The sequence below is a fragment of the Sarcophilus harrisii genome, chromosome 6 (assembly GCF_902635505.1).
Source record: "Sarcophilus harrisii chromosome 6, mSarHar1.11, whole genome shotgun sequence".
In the NCBI taxonomy this organism is placed as follows: domain Eukaryota; kingdom Metazoa; phylum Chordata; class Mammalia; order Dasyuromorphia; family Dasyuridae; genus Sarcophilus; species Sarcophilus harrisii.
Window position 1 is genome coordinate 14,759,559 of NC_045431.1, and position 16,540 is coordinate 14,776,098.

At 37.2% G+C, this 16,540-nt stretch overlaps 1 protein-coding gene across 4 annotated transcripts in view; it reads right to left on the reverse strand.

The window, feature by feature from the left end:
* CCDC149 (coiled-coil domain containing 149) overlaps nt 1-16,540 on the reverse strand; it is a 128,958-nt gene that overhangs the window by 17,615 nt on the left and 94,803 nt on the right. For 3 of the 4 annotated variants that reach the window (XM_031943151.1, XM_031943150.1, XM_031943148.1), the window contains 2 exons: nt 11,537-11,613; nt 9,921-9,953 (listed from right to left, as the gene is read on the reverse strand). In XM_031943151.1, the coding sequence (XP_031799011.1) occupies nt 9,921-9,953; nt 11,537-11,613 (110 nt within the window). The remainder of the gene's footprint in view (nt 1-9,920; nt 9,954-11,536; nt 11,614-16,540) is intronic. The other variant, XM_031943149.1, reaches the window with a different exon arrangement.

A 16,540-nucleotide genomic window follows, 5' to 3' on the forward strand; every position in this document is an offset into this window, starting at 1 on the left:
GTAAAACAATTTTTATACAAATAAAACCAGATTTAAATAATTAGAGAAATATTAATTATTCATGGGTAAGCAGGGCCAATATGATCATTTTAATTAAACTAATTTATATATTCAAGACCTATACAATTAAAAGAGTTTGCTGCTTCATTTGTAAGATGCCTGGCTGCTGTGATCTGGGTCAAATCAGACAATTTTAAATATCGGGATAAAGCTTGGAGGACTTCTTTAGATCACACTTTCAAGTCAAACGAGTCGTGGTCATGATAAACCCAGGTTTTCCTTATACTTATAACAGATCCCTCAGGAGAAATTTCATAGCCAAAGGGAATATGGAAGAGGTCAAAGAACTACAAAATTTAGTCTGGAGCGACAATTACTCAAGTGGAAGGTGCAGCCAGAATCCACAGTCCAGAAAAATGAGCATAGAATCTGCACACACGTGTGACACGTGCCCACTCACAGAATTCTACAGCAAGGAAGTCTAGTAGTGAGGAAGAGAGAACACAATGTAATGAAAAGAATATTCGATTTAGAACCAAGTGGTACAGACATTTGCTAGCTAGGTAACCTAAACAAAGGCACTTTAGTCCTATGAACCTCAGTTTCCTCCTCTGTACAATGGGGATGATAATTACTTTTCTTCCCTACTTTATAAAGTTCTTACGAGGAAAATGTTTTGCCTATCTCAAGTCTCCATAGAAACATGAATTGTTATGAGAAAGTCTGACTTGTTGGCGAGTCTGAACGTTTGCTCTTGCTCTGGATGGGTGAGCGAATGGTCACAGTGTATTGGCTGCCTCTTGTCTCCTGCATCCTCTGAGGGCCACCCCACAACACGGCCCCTCCTAATGACCCAGCTCCACAGACAGCCATCCTAAAGAGGCCCAGAACAGCCACTCCTTAGATTTTATGAGATGTTGTGACAAGGGAAGGACTCCAGAGGAGTCCCTGACAGCAGTTCTTTACCTCCAAGTGTTTATTTTTTCATGTCTAAAATAGAACTAATAACACTGCCTGGTCTACCTCGAGGGGTTCATTTTCAGGAAAACTGTAAAATGCAAAGCGTGTCAGGTATACCTAGTGATGGCTACTGATGCCAGAAGCTGCCCAAATATGCAGTCTCCCAGGTCTCTCTGTATTCTAACCAGCTCTCAGTCATTTTGCCTTTCCGAGCTTCCATTTTCTTATCTGTAAGATGGGGCTAATAATGCCATCTACCTCACAGGGTTGTCATGAGAAAAGGCCACTTTAATGGGCACCATGAATGAGTCCTCATTGTAAATTCGAGTTTACAATTGCCCGAATTGCCACTGTAATCAATTGTCCCTACTTAAATGCATCCTCGACCTGTGAGAAGGAAGACTGAATCTCTGGCCCTCAAACAATACTGGCAAGACCATCATACGTTACAGCTTCTTTAACTCTTAGCACGACCAGGCTAGCAAAACCCAAGCTTGTCGGGCCCTCTCCCAGGCCTTGGTCCCCATAACTCTATCTGTGGCTTCTGTGTAGAGGGAACACTCAATAACCCAATTCTGTTATTTTTTTTTCTAATATTGGATCCCAGGTTCCTCATATTTAAAAGGAATGGGTTGGGAACCTTATTCCCCAACAAGTACTTTTTGACCTAGTGATACTGGCTTCTTGTCTGTTCCACAAATAAGACACTCCATCTCTTGATTCCATTTTCTCTGGCTATCATCCATACCTGGAAAGCTCTGCCTCCTTTGCTCTAACTACTGACCTTCCTGGATTTCTTTAAATCCAAATAAAATCCTACCTTCTATAGGAAGTCTCTCTCTCCCAATACTTACTAATTCCAGTGCTTTCTCTCTTTTAATAATTTTATGTTTTTGTATATATTTGCATGTAATCATCCCTCATTAGACTATAACCTCTTGGAGGTCAGGAAATAGTAGATGCTTAATAAATGTGTATTAGTTGATTGACTAGATGATCTCTAAAGTTCTTTCTGATCTAAAACCTATGAATTCACATAACCAAAAATTCTTTTTTTGCTTTTTTGTTTTTTTTGTTTTCTTAATCAATCACTCTGAATCTCCAAGTCACCCTAGTATTTCCCTGCGTAAAAGCTTTCCGGGAGCTACAAACTCCTTATATCTCACGATGAGATTAGTTTTCCTAATCCAATTTCTGTCAACAATTTCATAAAGTCTATCATAGAAAGTTCAAGCTTTAAAGTCCTCAGTTGGTCACTGAAGATCCTCTAGGATCCAACTTCAACCCACTTTACTCCATCTAAACTGTGATATTCACCATTTACTAAACACGTGTTTGTTCTTTTGGGTTTTGACCACAATCCTGTGCTCTCCCCGGTGACACCTTTACTCATACCTTCATTGAAATCCTACTTCAATTCCTGGCTCGAATGCTATCTTCTCTATGACACACTCATAGCTAAAAGAGATTTCTACAGATTGCCATGAAAGCATTGTGCCCGGCAAGAGTAACCACTTGTTAACTGATTAATTTTCCCTCATCTGATTTTATAGCACACTGTACTCTCAGAGATACTTTTTGTGTAGATTTATTTGTGTATAATTTCTTATTTTTTCCTATTCAATTTTTAGTTCTTTGAAAGCAAAGACTCTGTCTTACCCACCTCTCCTGTTTCCATAACTGTTGGAACTTATTTTGGTGTCTTTTTTTTGGTGTTAAGATGATCCAAGTTAGTCAATCATGAAAAAAGGTTATGGCAGGTTCTGCTAAGCTGGGAAAAGTTTGCTTGTGGTCTCAGCAACAATATGTGTCTGCTACCCAAGGACCAGTCTAATGAGGTTTGGAGAAGCTCATTAGCAGTAGTTTCTAGGGGATGAATTCTTTGATTGTGGTGTCCGCATGAAACAGAAAAAATTTAAAAATGGTTCCCAGAGATTAAAATGGGCTCTTATTAAATGTCCATAGTAAGCACTAAAATGGTTCCCAGAGATTAAAATGGGCTCTTATTAAATGTCCATAGTAAGCACTTAAAGGTGTGTCACATGAATGTATAAATGAAAGAGTGAGGGAATGAATAATTGTATTAATTAATGATAAAAGAGGTATCAAATATATCACTGGGACACTCTATTGGTTCCTTTGCTTTGCTGAAAAGGGTTCTACCCTAGAAGAACTTTTTTGTTAAATTAAACCTATCAATATCCATTTTTTCCTGAATTTGAGTACAAATAAAGATCTACTAATTTAAGAGGGCATAACTATATATATATATATGTATATATATACACATATATGTATATTTAGTAAGGGTTTACTATTTTTTTAATTATTATAGCTTTTTATTTACAAGATATACACATGGGTAATTTTTCAGCATTGACCCCTGCAAAACCTTCTGTTCCAACTTTTTCCCTCCTTCCCCTACTCCCTCCCCTAGATGGCAGGTAGACCAATACATATAACCATATACTTTTATAAAACTTTGAGCTTTAGCAAATAATTATATTAAGAGTTTGGTCATAATTAAGACTGCCAAGTTTCATTTTGCCTCTGTGGATGTCAGAAGCACTTAAATCCTGCCACATAAATGCCTTCTGTGCAAGTCTCTGGTAACAGACAGAGAATCAGGTAGTCATTTATTCCCATCTTTGATCTAGTTTTTAGTGGATCAGGAGTCAAAAAAAATTCACACCTCAAATCTAAACAAATATAAAGGAGTATATAAATAGCATGACAACGTTGGTACGGAAATACATTTGATTCACATGGATACATATTTAGAATGTCTGCATGTGAATTCAGATCTATATAGCATCAAGTTTCCCCTCATTGGTAATATACTTAAGTATGTATTATACCACAAAAATAGATCAATGCTTGATTTCTAGATATGCCGAACAGAAATTGAGAATCATGACAAAATAGCTGAAAGGGACTGTGAAGAATCTCAACCTCCTCTTTTATAGGTAGGTAGGTAAACCAAGTCTCACAAAATGGAAGTACTCTATTGAAGAACATCTAGGGTCACCCAAAGTACTCAGATTGTTGTCTTTGACATCAGATATGAGACTTTGAAAAAGTTTTAGAGAACATAGAAAACCCAATTCTTGTATCTTCTTCATCTTTCAAATTCATAAAAAGTCAAATTCTCCAACTATCAAGAATTAAATTCTGAAGATATGGACACAAATGATTCCAATGAAGAAGGAAAGGCAGAGCTATCCAAGAAGTGTGGATCCATAAGTTGAACAGCTTAGATTTTTAGAAGACATTTCTAGAAGATGGAAACACAGAGAGGCAATGGAGGATGACTCTAAAAAATATAAGAATAGTGTTAGGATGACTGAAGCTCAGAAGAAACTGAGCTTGACAATCAATGCAAAGGACAATCAAAAAGGGCTTTAAAAAAAAACTACACTAGGAGCAGGAATAAGACCAAAGAAGGAAATAATCCATTGCTTGATGTGCCTGGGTTGCACATCATGGGTTCAAGTATTCAACTCTTATTTTGTTTTCTGCACTCCCTACCAAGGCTCTTCAGATGAAGGTGTTAGCAAAAATGGCTATGGGAAACTGAAATCCCAGAGAAGTCAAGAGAATATGGTAAGAGAGTACCTGGCTGTCTTCAATGAGTTCAAGTTACCAGGTCCAATGAATAACATCCCAGGTTACTGAAAGAAATGGCAGATGTGACTGCTGAGCCTTTGTCAGTGACCTTTAAAAGCTGGAGAATGAGTGAGGTGCCAGGGATCTGGAGAAGGGAAAATGTTAACCTGTTTTTCAAAAAGTGAAAAGGTTAGAATCTTCAACCTATCGGCCAATAAGCTTGGCTTTGAGTCCTGGGAAGGTTCCAGAATGTATTATTAAAGGAATGGTTTGCAAGAGTCAGAAAGCTAGTATTGCTAAGAATTGCTAAGAGCCCAATGGCATAGAAATTGGAAGGAACACTGGCTTTGGGGTCAAAGAACCTAGATTTGATCCTCACTCTGTTACTATCTGGTGTTACTTTGGTGGAGCTACTTAATCTTTCCAGACCTTCGTGTCTTCACCTGTAAAATTAATGACCTCTAAGTTCCCTTTCAACCTTCAGTCTATTTTGAATCTCATTTTCTTTTTTAACATGGTAATTAGTGGGGTAAACCAGGAGGAAGCTGTAGATGAATTTGCTTCTATTTCAACAAGACTTTTGACTGACTCCAACACTCTCCTTGTGAATGACTCACGATGGAGAGATACAAGTTAGATAACAGTAAATCAGAAATGTCCACAATTAGTTGAATGAACAGCCCAAAAGAATAGCAGCTACCGGATCACTGACCTGTTAGAAGGTTTCTAATCGAGAGCTCTGGGGATCTATCTTTTGCCATTTTAATGTTTATGAAGCTACATAAAAATCACTTTTATCAATGACTTGAAAACATAGATGGCACGCTTACCAAATCTGCAGATGATATGAAGTCAGGAAGTTTAGTTTATAGACTGGACAACAGGGTTAAGAATCTAATAAAGGTCTCAGGCTAAAATGATGGTCAGAATAAATTGAGATGTAGAATCAAGAGAGATGGAGGCTTCAATCTTACATCAGAGATTTTACAGCTGTATGAGCATCAGTTAGGAGGGGATGAGGTGACTCAGGAGATAAATAGCTGGGCCTGGAGTCATTATGACCTGAATTCAAATTTTGCCCCAGACACTTAGTAGCTGTGTGACCTAATGCTAGTCATTTCACCTCGGTTTCTCTTAGACTAGTGCAGAAGAAAATGGCAAGGTGTTCCAATATGTTTGCAAAGAATACTGGATCATAAAGAGTGGAACATGACTGAACTGAATGAACAGTAGAGTGACTTTCTCCAAGCCTTGGCCCCATTCTATGTAAAATGAAATTAACAATATATAGCAGTGTGATAAGGATTAAATAGGATGGTATGTTCAAATCCTTAAAGTGAAAAATCTTTTGCAATTCTTAAAGTGCTACATAAAGAACTATGTTTATAAGTAGTAATAATAGTAGTAGGAGCAGTTGTAGAAGGAAGTAGTAGGAGCAGAAGTAAGATGGAGTAGGAGTAGAAGTAAGAAGAAATGGTTAGAAGTAGTAGTAGTAAGTAGTAGTAAATAGTAAGAAGTAGTAATAGCAATAGTAAGTAGTATGAAGTAGTAGTAGCAATAGTAAATATGTAGTAGTAGTAGTAGTAAGAAGTAAAAAAAAAAGTAATAATAAGAAGTAGTAGTACCAATAGTAAGAAATAATGTAGTAGAAGTAGTAAGAGTAAGAGTAATTCATAGTATGAAGTCTTATCCTTTAAAAATGATGGAGAAACTAACCTTACTCTAACAGGTAAAGAGATGTATGCTTGCCTGTGATAATAATATAAGTATAGTGCCCAAAACAAGGGCTATACTAAGCCTGCTTTATTCTGCCCCATTCTGAACCCTTCTGAAATATTATTTTCAGTCCTGGATGTCATACTGACAAATACTGATAGGTGAAAAGAGGAAAATCAGCTAAGGAGAAGATTGGAGACTCGGCCATAGGAGAACAGTTGAAAGAACTTGGAATGCTTGACTTTGGGGAAGAATGCCTGGACAAAGTACCTGTTCTCAATCGTTTGAAGAGCAGTAATGGGGAAGGGAGTAGGATTTATTATTTTTTTCCTTGGTCCTAGAGGGCAGAATAGGAGCAATAGGCATGCATTGTAGAGAGTCTGCTTTTGCTACTATGTAAAGAAAAGTTCCTAATAATTAGGATGCATGGGAAGCATCACGTAGTGCATGTTACTAGTTTACTAGTAATAGTTCTAGAATATTACTAGATTACTAGTATATGGTTAATATATACTAGATTACTAGAATAATTTAGTAGGAGGATGGATAATCATTTGTTGGGGAGATCCTAGAAGGGATTCCTAACCGACACGGGTTGGGTGAAATAGCCTCTGAGATTCTCTTTCTCCCAGATTGTGAATTCTCGAGCTCTTTATAAAAAGATTTTACATTTGGTTTACAGGGATAATCACCAGGTCAGATCCTTTTGAAATCTCATGGCTAAGTAGCCCTCTTTCAAAACTGTCCACAGATATTTAGGGAACATTCACTTTGAACATGGCCCCACGCTAAGTCCCTAAGAGGGATACAACAGAAAACCAAACTCTTCCTTTTTTTTTAATTTTCCCCCAGGGAGAGAATTTGCCTTCTAATGGGAAAACAGGAGGGAGATGAGATAAAATGTACATGCTGCAGACATTCAAAGGAAAGAGATACCAGTTCCTGGGGTGAATGGGAGTGTCAGGAAATGGTCAACAGAAGCTGAACAGAATAGGTATCATTTGAACTGGATCTAGAAAGATGAAGAGGAATCACCTTTTTTTCCCAGCTCAGCAAAGGATGTTTTTTGTATATGGGCTACCATCTAATACATATAAATGGGAATTCTAATACGTTATCCACTTTAAAAGGAGAAAGAGATTTTAAAAGTGGAAATTTAAATTCTTTACATTAATTATTAGTCAAACATTCAATTTTTTATTGAAAATAAATCTATCCAACCAGTTCCACCAAATGATCTTTTCTGCTTGGCTTCTCCATTTCTTGGCACATGTTGTATTATGTTCAGAGAGCAGAGGCTTGATAATGTGGTCCCCTGACTGCTGCACCGTGCCATGAATTTCCCTGTGCTCTTTGGTTCCGATTATTTAGTTTGCAAAAACAAAATTAAGAAAAAACCCAAACCCAGATATTTCTTTGTCCCCAGGTTGCAACCAGGGGACAAAACTAGCCTTCCAAGAAGCCCTCAAACAGGCTTTGACCTCCAGTAAATTTTTATCCCAAGAACATACTCAGCAAAGTTGATATTGCAGATTGTAAAATACTACCCACCTGCAGCACAAGTTTAAAAAAGGACCAAGGGAGCTCAGTCTTTCAAGGAATACACAAAATGGTAAATCACAGTCTTTCAGTTCTACTTTACTGTTTTTTTGGGGAATAGGGAGGTTGAGGCAATCAGGGTTAAGTGACTTCTCCAGAGTCACACAGCTAGAAAGCATCAAGGATCTGAAGCTGGAATTTGAAATCTCTCGACTCAGGGACAGCATTCTATCCACTGTGCCACGTAGCTGTCTACCCCATTGTTTCGTCAGTAAATTACCAAAATATTTCTGGACAGGAGTGAGGGAGAGAGATGGACTCTCCAAAAACAGTGGTATTGGCTGGCATAGAGCACTGCAGATGAGAAAACTCTCTCTCCCAACATAGACTGGTATGTTTCCTGCTATCTAGAGTCGTGGTTGCTGCTTTAGGTACCAAGAGAGTGAGGATCTTGCACAAGGTTACAAAGCAAGTATACATAAAGGACAGGATTTGAATCTAGGTCTCCTTGGCTTCAAAGCCAGCGCTTTCTACCATCCCATTGTGCTTCTATTATTCCATGTTATCTCTTCTCTAAAGAGGAGATAATTCAGAATACCCAGATTCCTCTTCTATATGGGGTCTTCCATTTTGTCAAACTTGTTTAGGGTAGACCTTCTTTGTATCCAAGATAGAAAAAAAAATCCGTTCCATTTTGTTTTGAGGAAAAAAGAGTAATAGCTAAACCATTTTTTAAGGAAGGAATGGTGTAGAGGGAACTTTTTCTTCCCAGAGTTGCTGTCCAGATTCTATGATGAAATTTAACCCTACAATGGAGGGAAAGATAGGGAAGGTGGAGGAAAGGATTTTTAACACTTTTCCTTTATAGTCTCAGAAGAGATTCATAGTTTTAGAATTGGGAGAGACCTGAGATATCATATATTTCCCTATTCTTCATATCTTGATTTGAAATCAAATTAATGAAAAGAAATGTCCTGGTCAATAGTGGTTAATAGGGCCTGGAAACAAGATGCTAGTTTAATGGACTTAAATCTACTCAAAAGTTCCTTAGACTTCATCTAGTTCAACTCCTCCATTTTAAAGATGAGAAAATTGTAGCTTGGAGATATCAAAGGACTTGCCCAAGATTATTCAGCTAGTCAGTGATCAAATATGGATTCTAATCTGAATTGGAATCCCTAGCTTCCAACCCCTACTCCAGGGCTCTTTCCACTGTGCCACACTGCCTCATTCTAGTTTTCTTCCCAGTCAAATTCCACTCATCTTTTAAAGCCCAATTCAAGTCCCTATTTCTACCACAAACCTTTCCCAACTATTCCAGTTTACACTAATTTTTCCCTTCTTTGAACTTCTAAATACTATACAATTTAGTACAATTATATTTTCTATTGTTCTCTCAACATTTCATATGTGTTAGTATCTTTTCTTCAATATGGTGTACAGAATTGAACAAATACGGTCTATGCAGACCAGGGTCTTCCCCAGGACACTATGTTACCATTGATATGGTTAAATCACGTTAACTTTCTTTTGGCTACAGTGTCAAGTAGTTGTTTGTAGCAGGTACTCATCACAGCATCAGAAGGAACCTACAAGTCTCTGAAAATCCCTAGGAAGGGGCAGAAAAAACCTTTTATTTCATTTCATTTGGTTGAAATGGAGATAAATGGAAATACCATCTAATAGACCAGACTGACCTACATGACGAAGGGAAGAACATTTCTTCCTCCTTTCCTAGTGATCGTAGAACTAGTCTATCTTGACATTTCTCTTTTTCCCAGGGTATAAGGGAAGGCAAGGCCACAGTCAGCACCAAATTTTGAAAATTTGAAGAGAATTTCCCTCCTCTCTCCCACTCCCACTTCCACTTCCTCTCCCCCACTCCCTTCATTAAGGCTGGTTCGATTCATTTTGCCAAGAGCCTCACGTCCTGTTTTACCTCTGAATATCTGTTCTGTAAAGAGAGGCAAAGAGAAGCCAGTTCCCTTAATCCTATGGATACAAGATGCTCCAGATAATACATTTCTAGTTATTTACATGCAATGATATCCCTTATTGCTAAAAATTAACTATAAAAAGACATTTCAAATAGGACCTACTCCTGAATCCCACTGAAACATTGTAGCTCAGGCCTTCAGGCAGCAGAAAGAAGGAAAGAAACAATGGTTATTTTTATAAATATTAATTTGTTGTTTTATTCAAACAGAAAAGTGCTGGAAAAAGAAAAAAATCCTCAGTATTCATTTCTTCAATTTCATTCTCTTTTATATATGTTGCCAGGAATTTAAGTGAATGCTAATTTGAAGAAAGCAGGAAAAAAATTATCACAACATCAAAATATAAAGAGTATTGTATAAATATATATTATATATGCATAAATATATATGTATAAAGAGTGAGGAGAATTTATTTTTCCCCTCTGGACAAAAGATAAGCTTGCATGGCTGGATTAAAACAATGTAATTTTTAAAAAAACATAACATAGATGGGGATAAGGTAGAATACCTAGAACTCAAAAATCATTTAAAAAATTGTTTTGAATGTAACTGGGGGGGGGAATTAAATAAATCAATTTTTAAAAAATAATAAAATAAAAACCCACCAAAAAGGATACTGCTTTCACTTCTGCAAAAGGTTCTTAGAAGTGGACTATTTACCTCTCAAGGGAGCCCTCACTTCGAATGAGCCATGCTATATATTTTGACCCAAAGCTTGAGAAGTTTTTATTGGAAATTTCCAATTATGTATCATTGCTCCCCCTCCCTGTACCCAGGCAATCTGATGAAACTATTTGAAGCCAGAGTAAGAAAACTTATTATTATTATCTCTTACTTACTGGTTAAGGAAATTGATCATTTTTTTCCAGTTACTTTGATGGATCTATGGTCTCATCAATGTGGGCACTCTCCCCAACAAGGTAAATAGCTTATCTACGCCTGCCCACCCCATGCAGTTCTCAGGAGGACACGGATGGAGTTATCATGGGTTAGAGGAAAACAACAGATATGATTAAGGGGTAGGAGAGACTGGTTGGTGTAGAAAGGTTAAGTAACTAAAAATATGTGTGACTTTGATAGCAGGGAAAAGAAGAGGCGGAATGATAAATATAAGTTGCTTAAGAGGCGAAATGTGAAGGGAACTAGTTGGCGGTGGTCTCATGAAGGGGGTACTTTTCTCAAATGAACGGGATAAATATAGCTAATTAAAGTGAACAGCAGAAGGAGTTTCCTCCGAGTATTTAAGTGTGAAAAACCTCCACGGGAAACCCAGGCTTTGTACCCTATGGAAAATGGAAGAGAAACAGGTTGGAGTTTTTGTCAAGGGTCCTAGAGGGTGTCGATCGGTGGACTCCCCCAGACCTTTGTGGGACTAATGACTGAAAGGAGCACATGCAAGCAACACAAACCATAGTATTTACTGAGGTAGAAATAGAACCAGAGCCTCTGAGTGATACAGTTTAAATTCACAGCATCACAAGTAGCCATTAACTATTCTGTATTTCAACTGGCAACACTGTGAATGCTCCTTGTGTTTACCACATGACATTTTCCTGTCCTAGACCTGTGATTTACACATCCAAATGCTTTTGTATGTCTCGGCAATGATATTCTTCTAATAAAAGAATACTAAAAAGGTTAAGGCTTCTTATGCAAATGCATGATGGTCACCTAAGAAAACCACTCCAGTCGATAATTTTCAGGAAGATTTTACTCACCTGGGAGACTCCACAAACCCGAGACTTCCAAAGTTCTCAATTTTTTCTCCAGTTCTGCCACTCGGTTACCTAGGATTCTGCAAAAGAGCAGAATGTTTGTTTTTTTATTTGTTTGTTTATTTGTTTTAGCAAATGGTCTAATAATAGATAATGCAAAGGGTGACTAATTTATAACAACGTCCAAAGAAATGCACTCTTCTGCCCCTCAAAAACTAACTAGGACCTTCTGACAATGCTCCGAGATGCTTGGTTATATAATGGCTTGACTAAAGAGGCAATGCTCCAATCAACAACTCAAGGATCCATGTTTTTGTCAATGTGGACGCTCCTTCCATCAACATTGAGAGCTAGCTATATATATTAAAAAAAATGTCATCATGGTTCTTCTCAACTATAAAGTGAATAGAATTAATTTATTACTCAGATTTTTAAAAAAAATTAAATTGATTTTAAAATTAAGTACAAACTAAGAAAAGAAGAAACAATTTCCATGTATATAGTAGAGAATGAGAGAAGTGAATATAATGTCAATAATTTCTATTTCAAAAAAACCTGTATAATAAATATTGTACATTGTTTTCAAAGCTATCCAGTTTTTCTTTGCTTCCTTGTAGGTCTTCCTTTGTTTTCTGCTGTGCATTTTATACTGTGTTTTTTCCCCCTCCTCCCAAGAAGGTTACAATTAAGTACAGATATGTATATGTACATACATACACATAAATATCTATAAACATAAATATGTACTAACACACATACATATATGACTATACTATACTTATTTCTACTTGTCTTCTGTTTGAAGGTGGATAGCTCTTCTTTCATACGTCCAAATCTGTCTATGTTTTTCTAAATCATCCAGCTCATCATTTCCCAGACCATAGCAATATTTCAACCCAATCATATTCTATTTGAGAGACTGTCTATGAAAGATTTTCCCCGATTTTCTGCATTCTCTCTATTCTGGGCTGCACAGGATTTATTTACACAAGAAAATGTTAGGTTAAAATAATCAGAATTATTCATTTTACATTTCAACAATGCTCTTACCTTATAATAGGGTTTTAGTTTTGATACAACAAAATCCACTTTCTTTACATCTTTTTTCCCCTCATTTCTTTGAAGTTTCTGACCTTTCGATCTTCTATATTCCTCAGAATTTAATCAGGATCAGAACTTATAAATCCAATTTGGTTCCATCCCCTTGACAAATTATGTGTCATTCATGCCAATGATACCACCTTTGCTGTAAACATTCTGGATTCTCTTCCTTTAGATCTACTCTCAGTCAATCTGGGCACATTGTCTGTTCATCTTCAATGACAGCAAACCACAGACTCTAGAGGAAGCTTTAATTTCATCTCATCCAGGGATACTTAAGCTGGGGTTCATAGACCCTTTAGGGGTTCATGGATACCTATTAGGGGATCTGTAAACTTGGATAGGGAGAACATCTTTATTTTCACTAACCTCTGATTGAAATTTGCCACGTGCATCAATAATGAATATAGGCAATACACCTTATTGAGAAGAGATCAACTGACTACCAAATGGTAACATGACATAAAAAAAGGTTAAATATTTCAGATCTGGCCCAGCCCCTTCACTATATGATGAATAGTGTAAAGAATCTCCCTGATGGGGAAGAAGAAGTCTAAAGATGGGAAGGGTGCACCCAGAGAGAGAGCAGCAGAGCCCAGATTTGAATCCAAGTTCCAGAGCTCTTTCCAATGATTTAAAGTTTGTTGACTTTTGTGGGCAAATTTGACTTTTGTACACGGGAAAAATTATTCGGAGCTAGATCTTTAAAAGACTAGATGATAAAGTTGGATAACATTATTTTTGCCCCCAAACCAGAATGAAACTGATTTTCTTGTGTAATTTATAAACTGGCTCTGGAGAACTCTAACAATATTCTGAACAACTAACCTACTGGAAGTAATTTTATGACAAGCAAGGGATTGCATTTAAGAACAACTCATTGAGATATATAATTTCTCCTGATTTTTATTAGTTATCTCATTTCTCAGTGGTTATATTACACACACACACACACACACACACACACACACACACACACACACATATATATATATATATATATTTATAACATACCATATATATATGCACACATACAGACACATTTGTTTTTTAAGGAAATCTAGACCTTTGAGTATATCAACGAAGGGACTTCCAGCCTGGAAACTCATCTGGAATTTAACATCTCAGAGAGCTGCCTGGGGTACTAAGAGGCTAAGTGACTTGTCCACAGTGATAATGTCAAAATGTGTTAGGAACAAGATTTTGAAGGCAATTTTTTCTGACTCCAAGGCTAGTTGTTGGTTCATGCTCCTTTGTATACCCGCACTGTTTTTGCCTCTCTCCTTCTACCAAAATGGATGGTGACTCAGAAATGATTTACTAATCATCTGATTTTCTTTGTTGTGAAAAATAAAATAAAAGCAAACCCCCAACAACTTGTTTTTGTTTTATTTGGAGGATTTTCCTGAAGCAACTTTAAAAGGAAGTATTTCAGCTCCTGTCACAAGAGATTTCAAAAGCACCAAATTATGCCCCTCCAAATATCTTCACACTCCAAAGCAAAACAATAAATAAATAAACAAACGAGAGAGATGGTTTTGGACTTTTATCTTATTTAGCTTAAATGGATTCACTGGCTCTTAATTAATATTCCCTTTAGGTACCTCAGAAAAAACTCTCTGACTTTGTCATTTGTGGTTTCCTTCATCTTGGTATTTAGAACTATTTTCTCCCTTTCCTGAAGTCTTAAATTCTGCATAGTCTTCTTTATCAATTACTTTCAATTTTCACTCCATTTCTTGGGTCTGTTCGACTTTCATGTTCCTGACCCTTAAACAAATACCATTCTTAGTAATCTCACTTTCAATATTTTACTGAGACCTTGAGATCCAAGTTCCCTTTTCACCAACTGATAGGCTTGAGATGCAATCACAAAAATGTTCAATTTGATGCCTGTTTCTTAAGGAGATCAGATAATCTGTAGGTGCTGCCTCTGGGAAACAAAAGATAAGCTTTAACTCTTCTGGCTCCATGGAAGGCTGCAGGCAAGTTTGATTTGATTTTACCTACTGGCCCATTAGCGGTCATTTCTTTCAGCGGTGGAAGGAGCTGGGTCCACCACTCTCCCCAACAAATTTTTCAAGGAATAAGTTTTATAAGCCTTTTGTTTTTTATATCACAAACATTTTCTGATGTACCCCAACACCCGCTCCATAGAAAAAGGAGTTAAGCAAAACCAAGAAACAGTGACGATGGGACAGTACATGCAATGAGCAACATCATCCCCTAAAAGAAGGGAGGACATTCAGATATTTTTAAGCACGCTAAATCTCTATGCCATGACCATTTTCTTCTCAGATCTTATCTCAATCCACTGGTGGGAGGCTACGTAATAAGAGACAACACTGAGGGGCTTTTCAGTTTGTGATTATAGCTATAGAGAACTGTTAAAAGGTTGTACATATTGAAATGGGGCTAATGTCCAATTGAGTTTGAAGATATAAGTAGAATACTTCTGTTTCTAAAGAAGATTTCTGATCTGATTAATGAGGAAAAATAATAAAAGTTATACTCAAAGCCTTGTGTGATAAAACTAAAACTGGGGAGCAAAGGGAGCCCATTTAATTCTAAAGAGTTAGAGGTTTTAGAGGTAGAAAAGAACTTTGAGAGATGATCTAGTCCAATGGCCTCATTCCAAGGGTCGAGAAGGGAGAGGAGACTTAAAGTCACCCAGTGCTGACATAGAAAAGTTCTGATTTGAATTCAGGCCTTCTGCTTTGAAACTTAGTGGCTCTGTCATGTCAACAGAGGCATAAGAGAGACTCCGGAATCAAGTACTTTGGCTTGGCAAGCTAGTCAGCTGCAATGGAAAGAATCGGGGTTGGAGGAACTGAGTTTTAATCTTATTCTTCATCATCTCCCTCGCCATTTTAAGGCTTATAAAAATACTTTATCACATTTGATCCTCACAACAAATCCTGTGAGAGAAATGCTGCTTTTTCATTCCCATTTTACAGGTGAGGAAACCAAGGCTGATCTTTCAAGTCGTGACCTGCACAGTCACAAAACTAGTAAGCATCTGAGGTCACATTTGAACTGAGATCTTTCTGTCTCCAAGCACAGATCTCAATTTCCCAAAGCACCCCACTGATTAGGTTCTACCACTGAGTACTGATGTTACCGGGGACAAGTCACTTTAACATCCAGGCTTAGGGTCCCTAATCTGGAAAATGAGGGGTTACCTTTTGATTCTATCATACTGACAGATGTGGTTCCCAGTAGTGGGGTCACTCAGCATTAGTGCAAGAATCAGGAGCTGAGACACTGACTTCTACTTTGATCCAATTTCAAATGGAAATCAAATTAAACTAAAAGGCAGCACTGCCCCTGGGGCTCTTAAAAGTATGAGGACAGTACAGGCTACTCCAACTATCGCATGAAAAGTCTCTCTCCTAGAACTCAACCCAGAAGAGAGAGTCAGAGTTTCTTCAATGTTGTATTCACAACATATATAAGCTAGGATAGTGTAGATTGACCAAGAACCCCAAATATCCTAACTGACTATACCCATCACCTAAGAATATTAAAAGCACCTCACTTTTAGATACCTTAAAACCTAAAAACACAAGAAGGGACCCTTCTTGTCTATCCTGTAGCAAGATCATACCATGATTTTTATCAGCCCAAATTAAAAATGGACTTTCTGAAATCAGGAACAGTATTCTTTTGTGTCTGTATAGCCATAATTTGGCCCATAGTAAGTACTTCATAAAGATTTTCCATCCATCCATCCAGCACATTAAGGTTTGCAAAGTATTTTAAGTAGAATGCTTACCATTCAAGCAACACACAACTGGACCTATCGAAAGGGAAATGGCAGTGATTTGAAAGGTATCAAAAGGCTGAGCTGTATCAAAATATTTTTCCTACTGACTTTTTGAAGTCCCCAAATTCCCATTGTTAGCA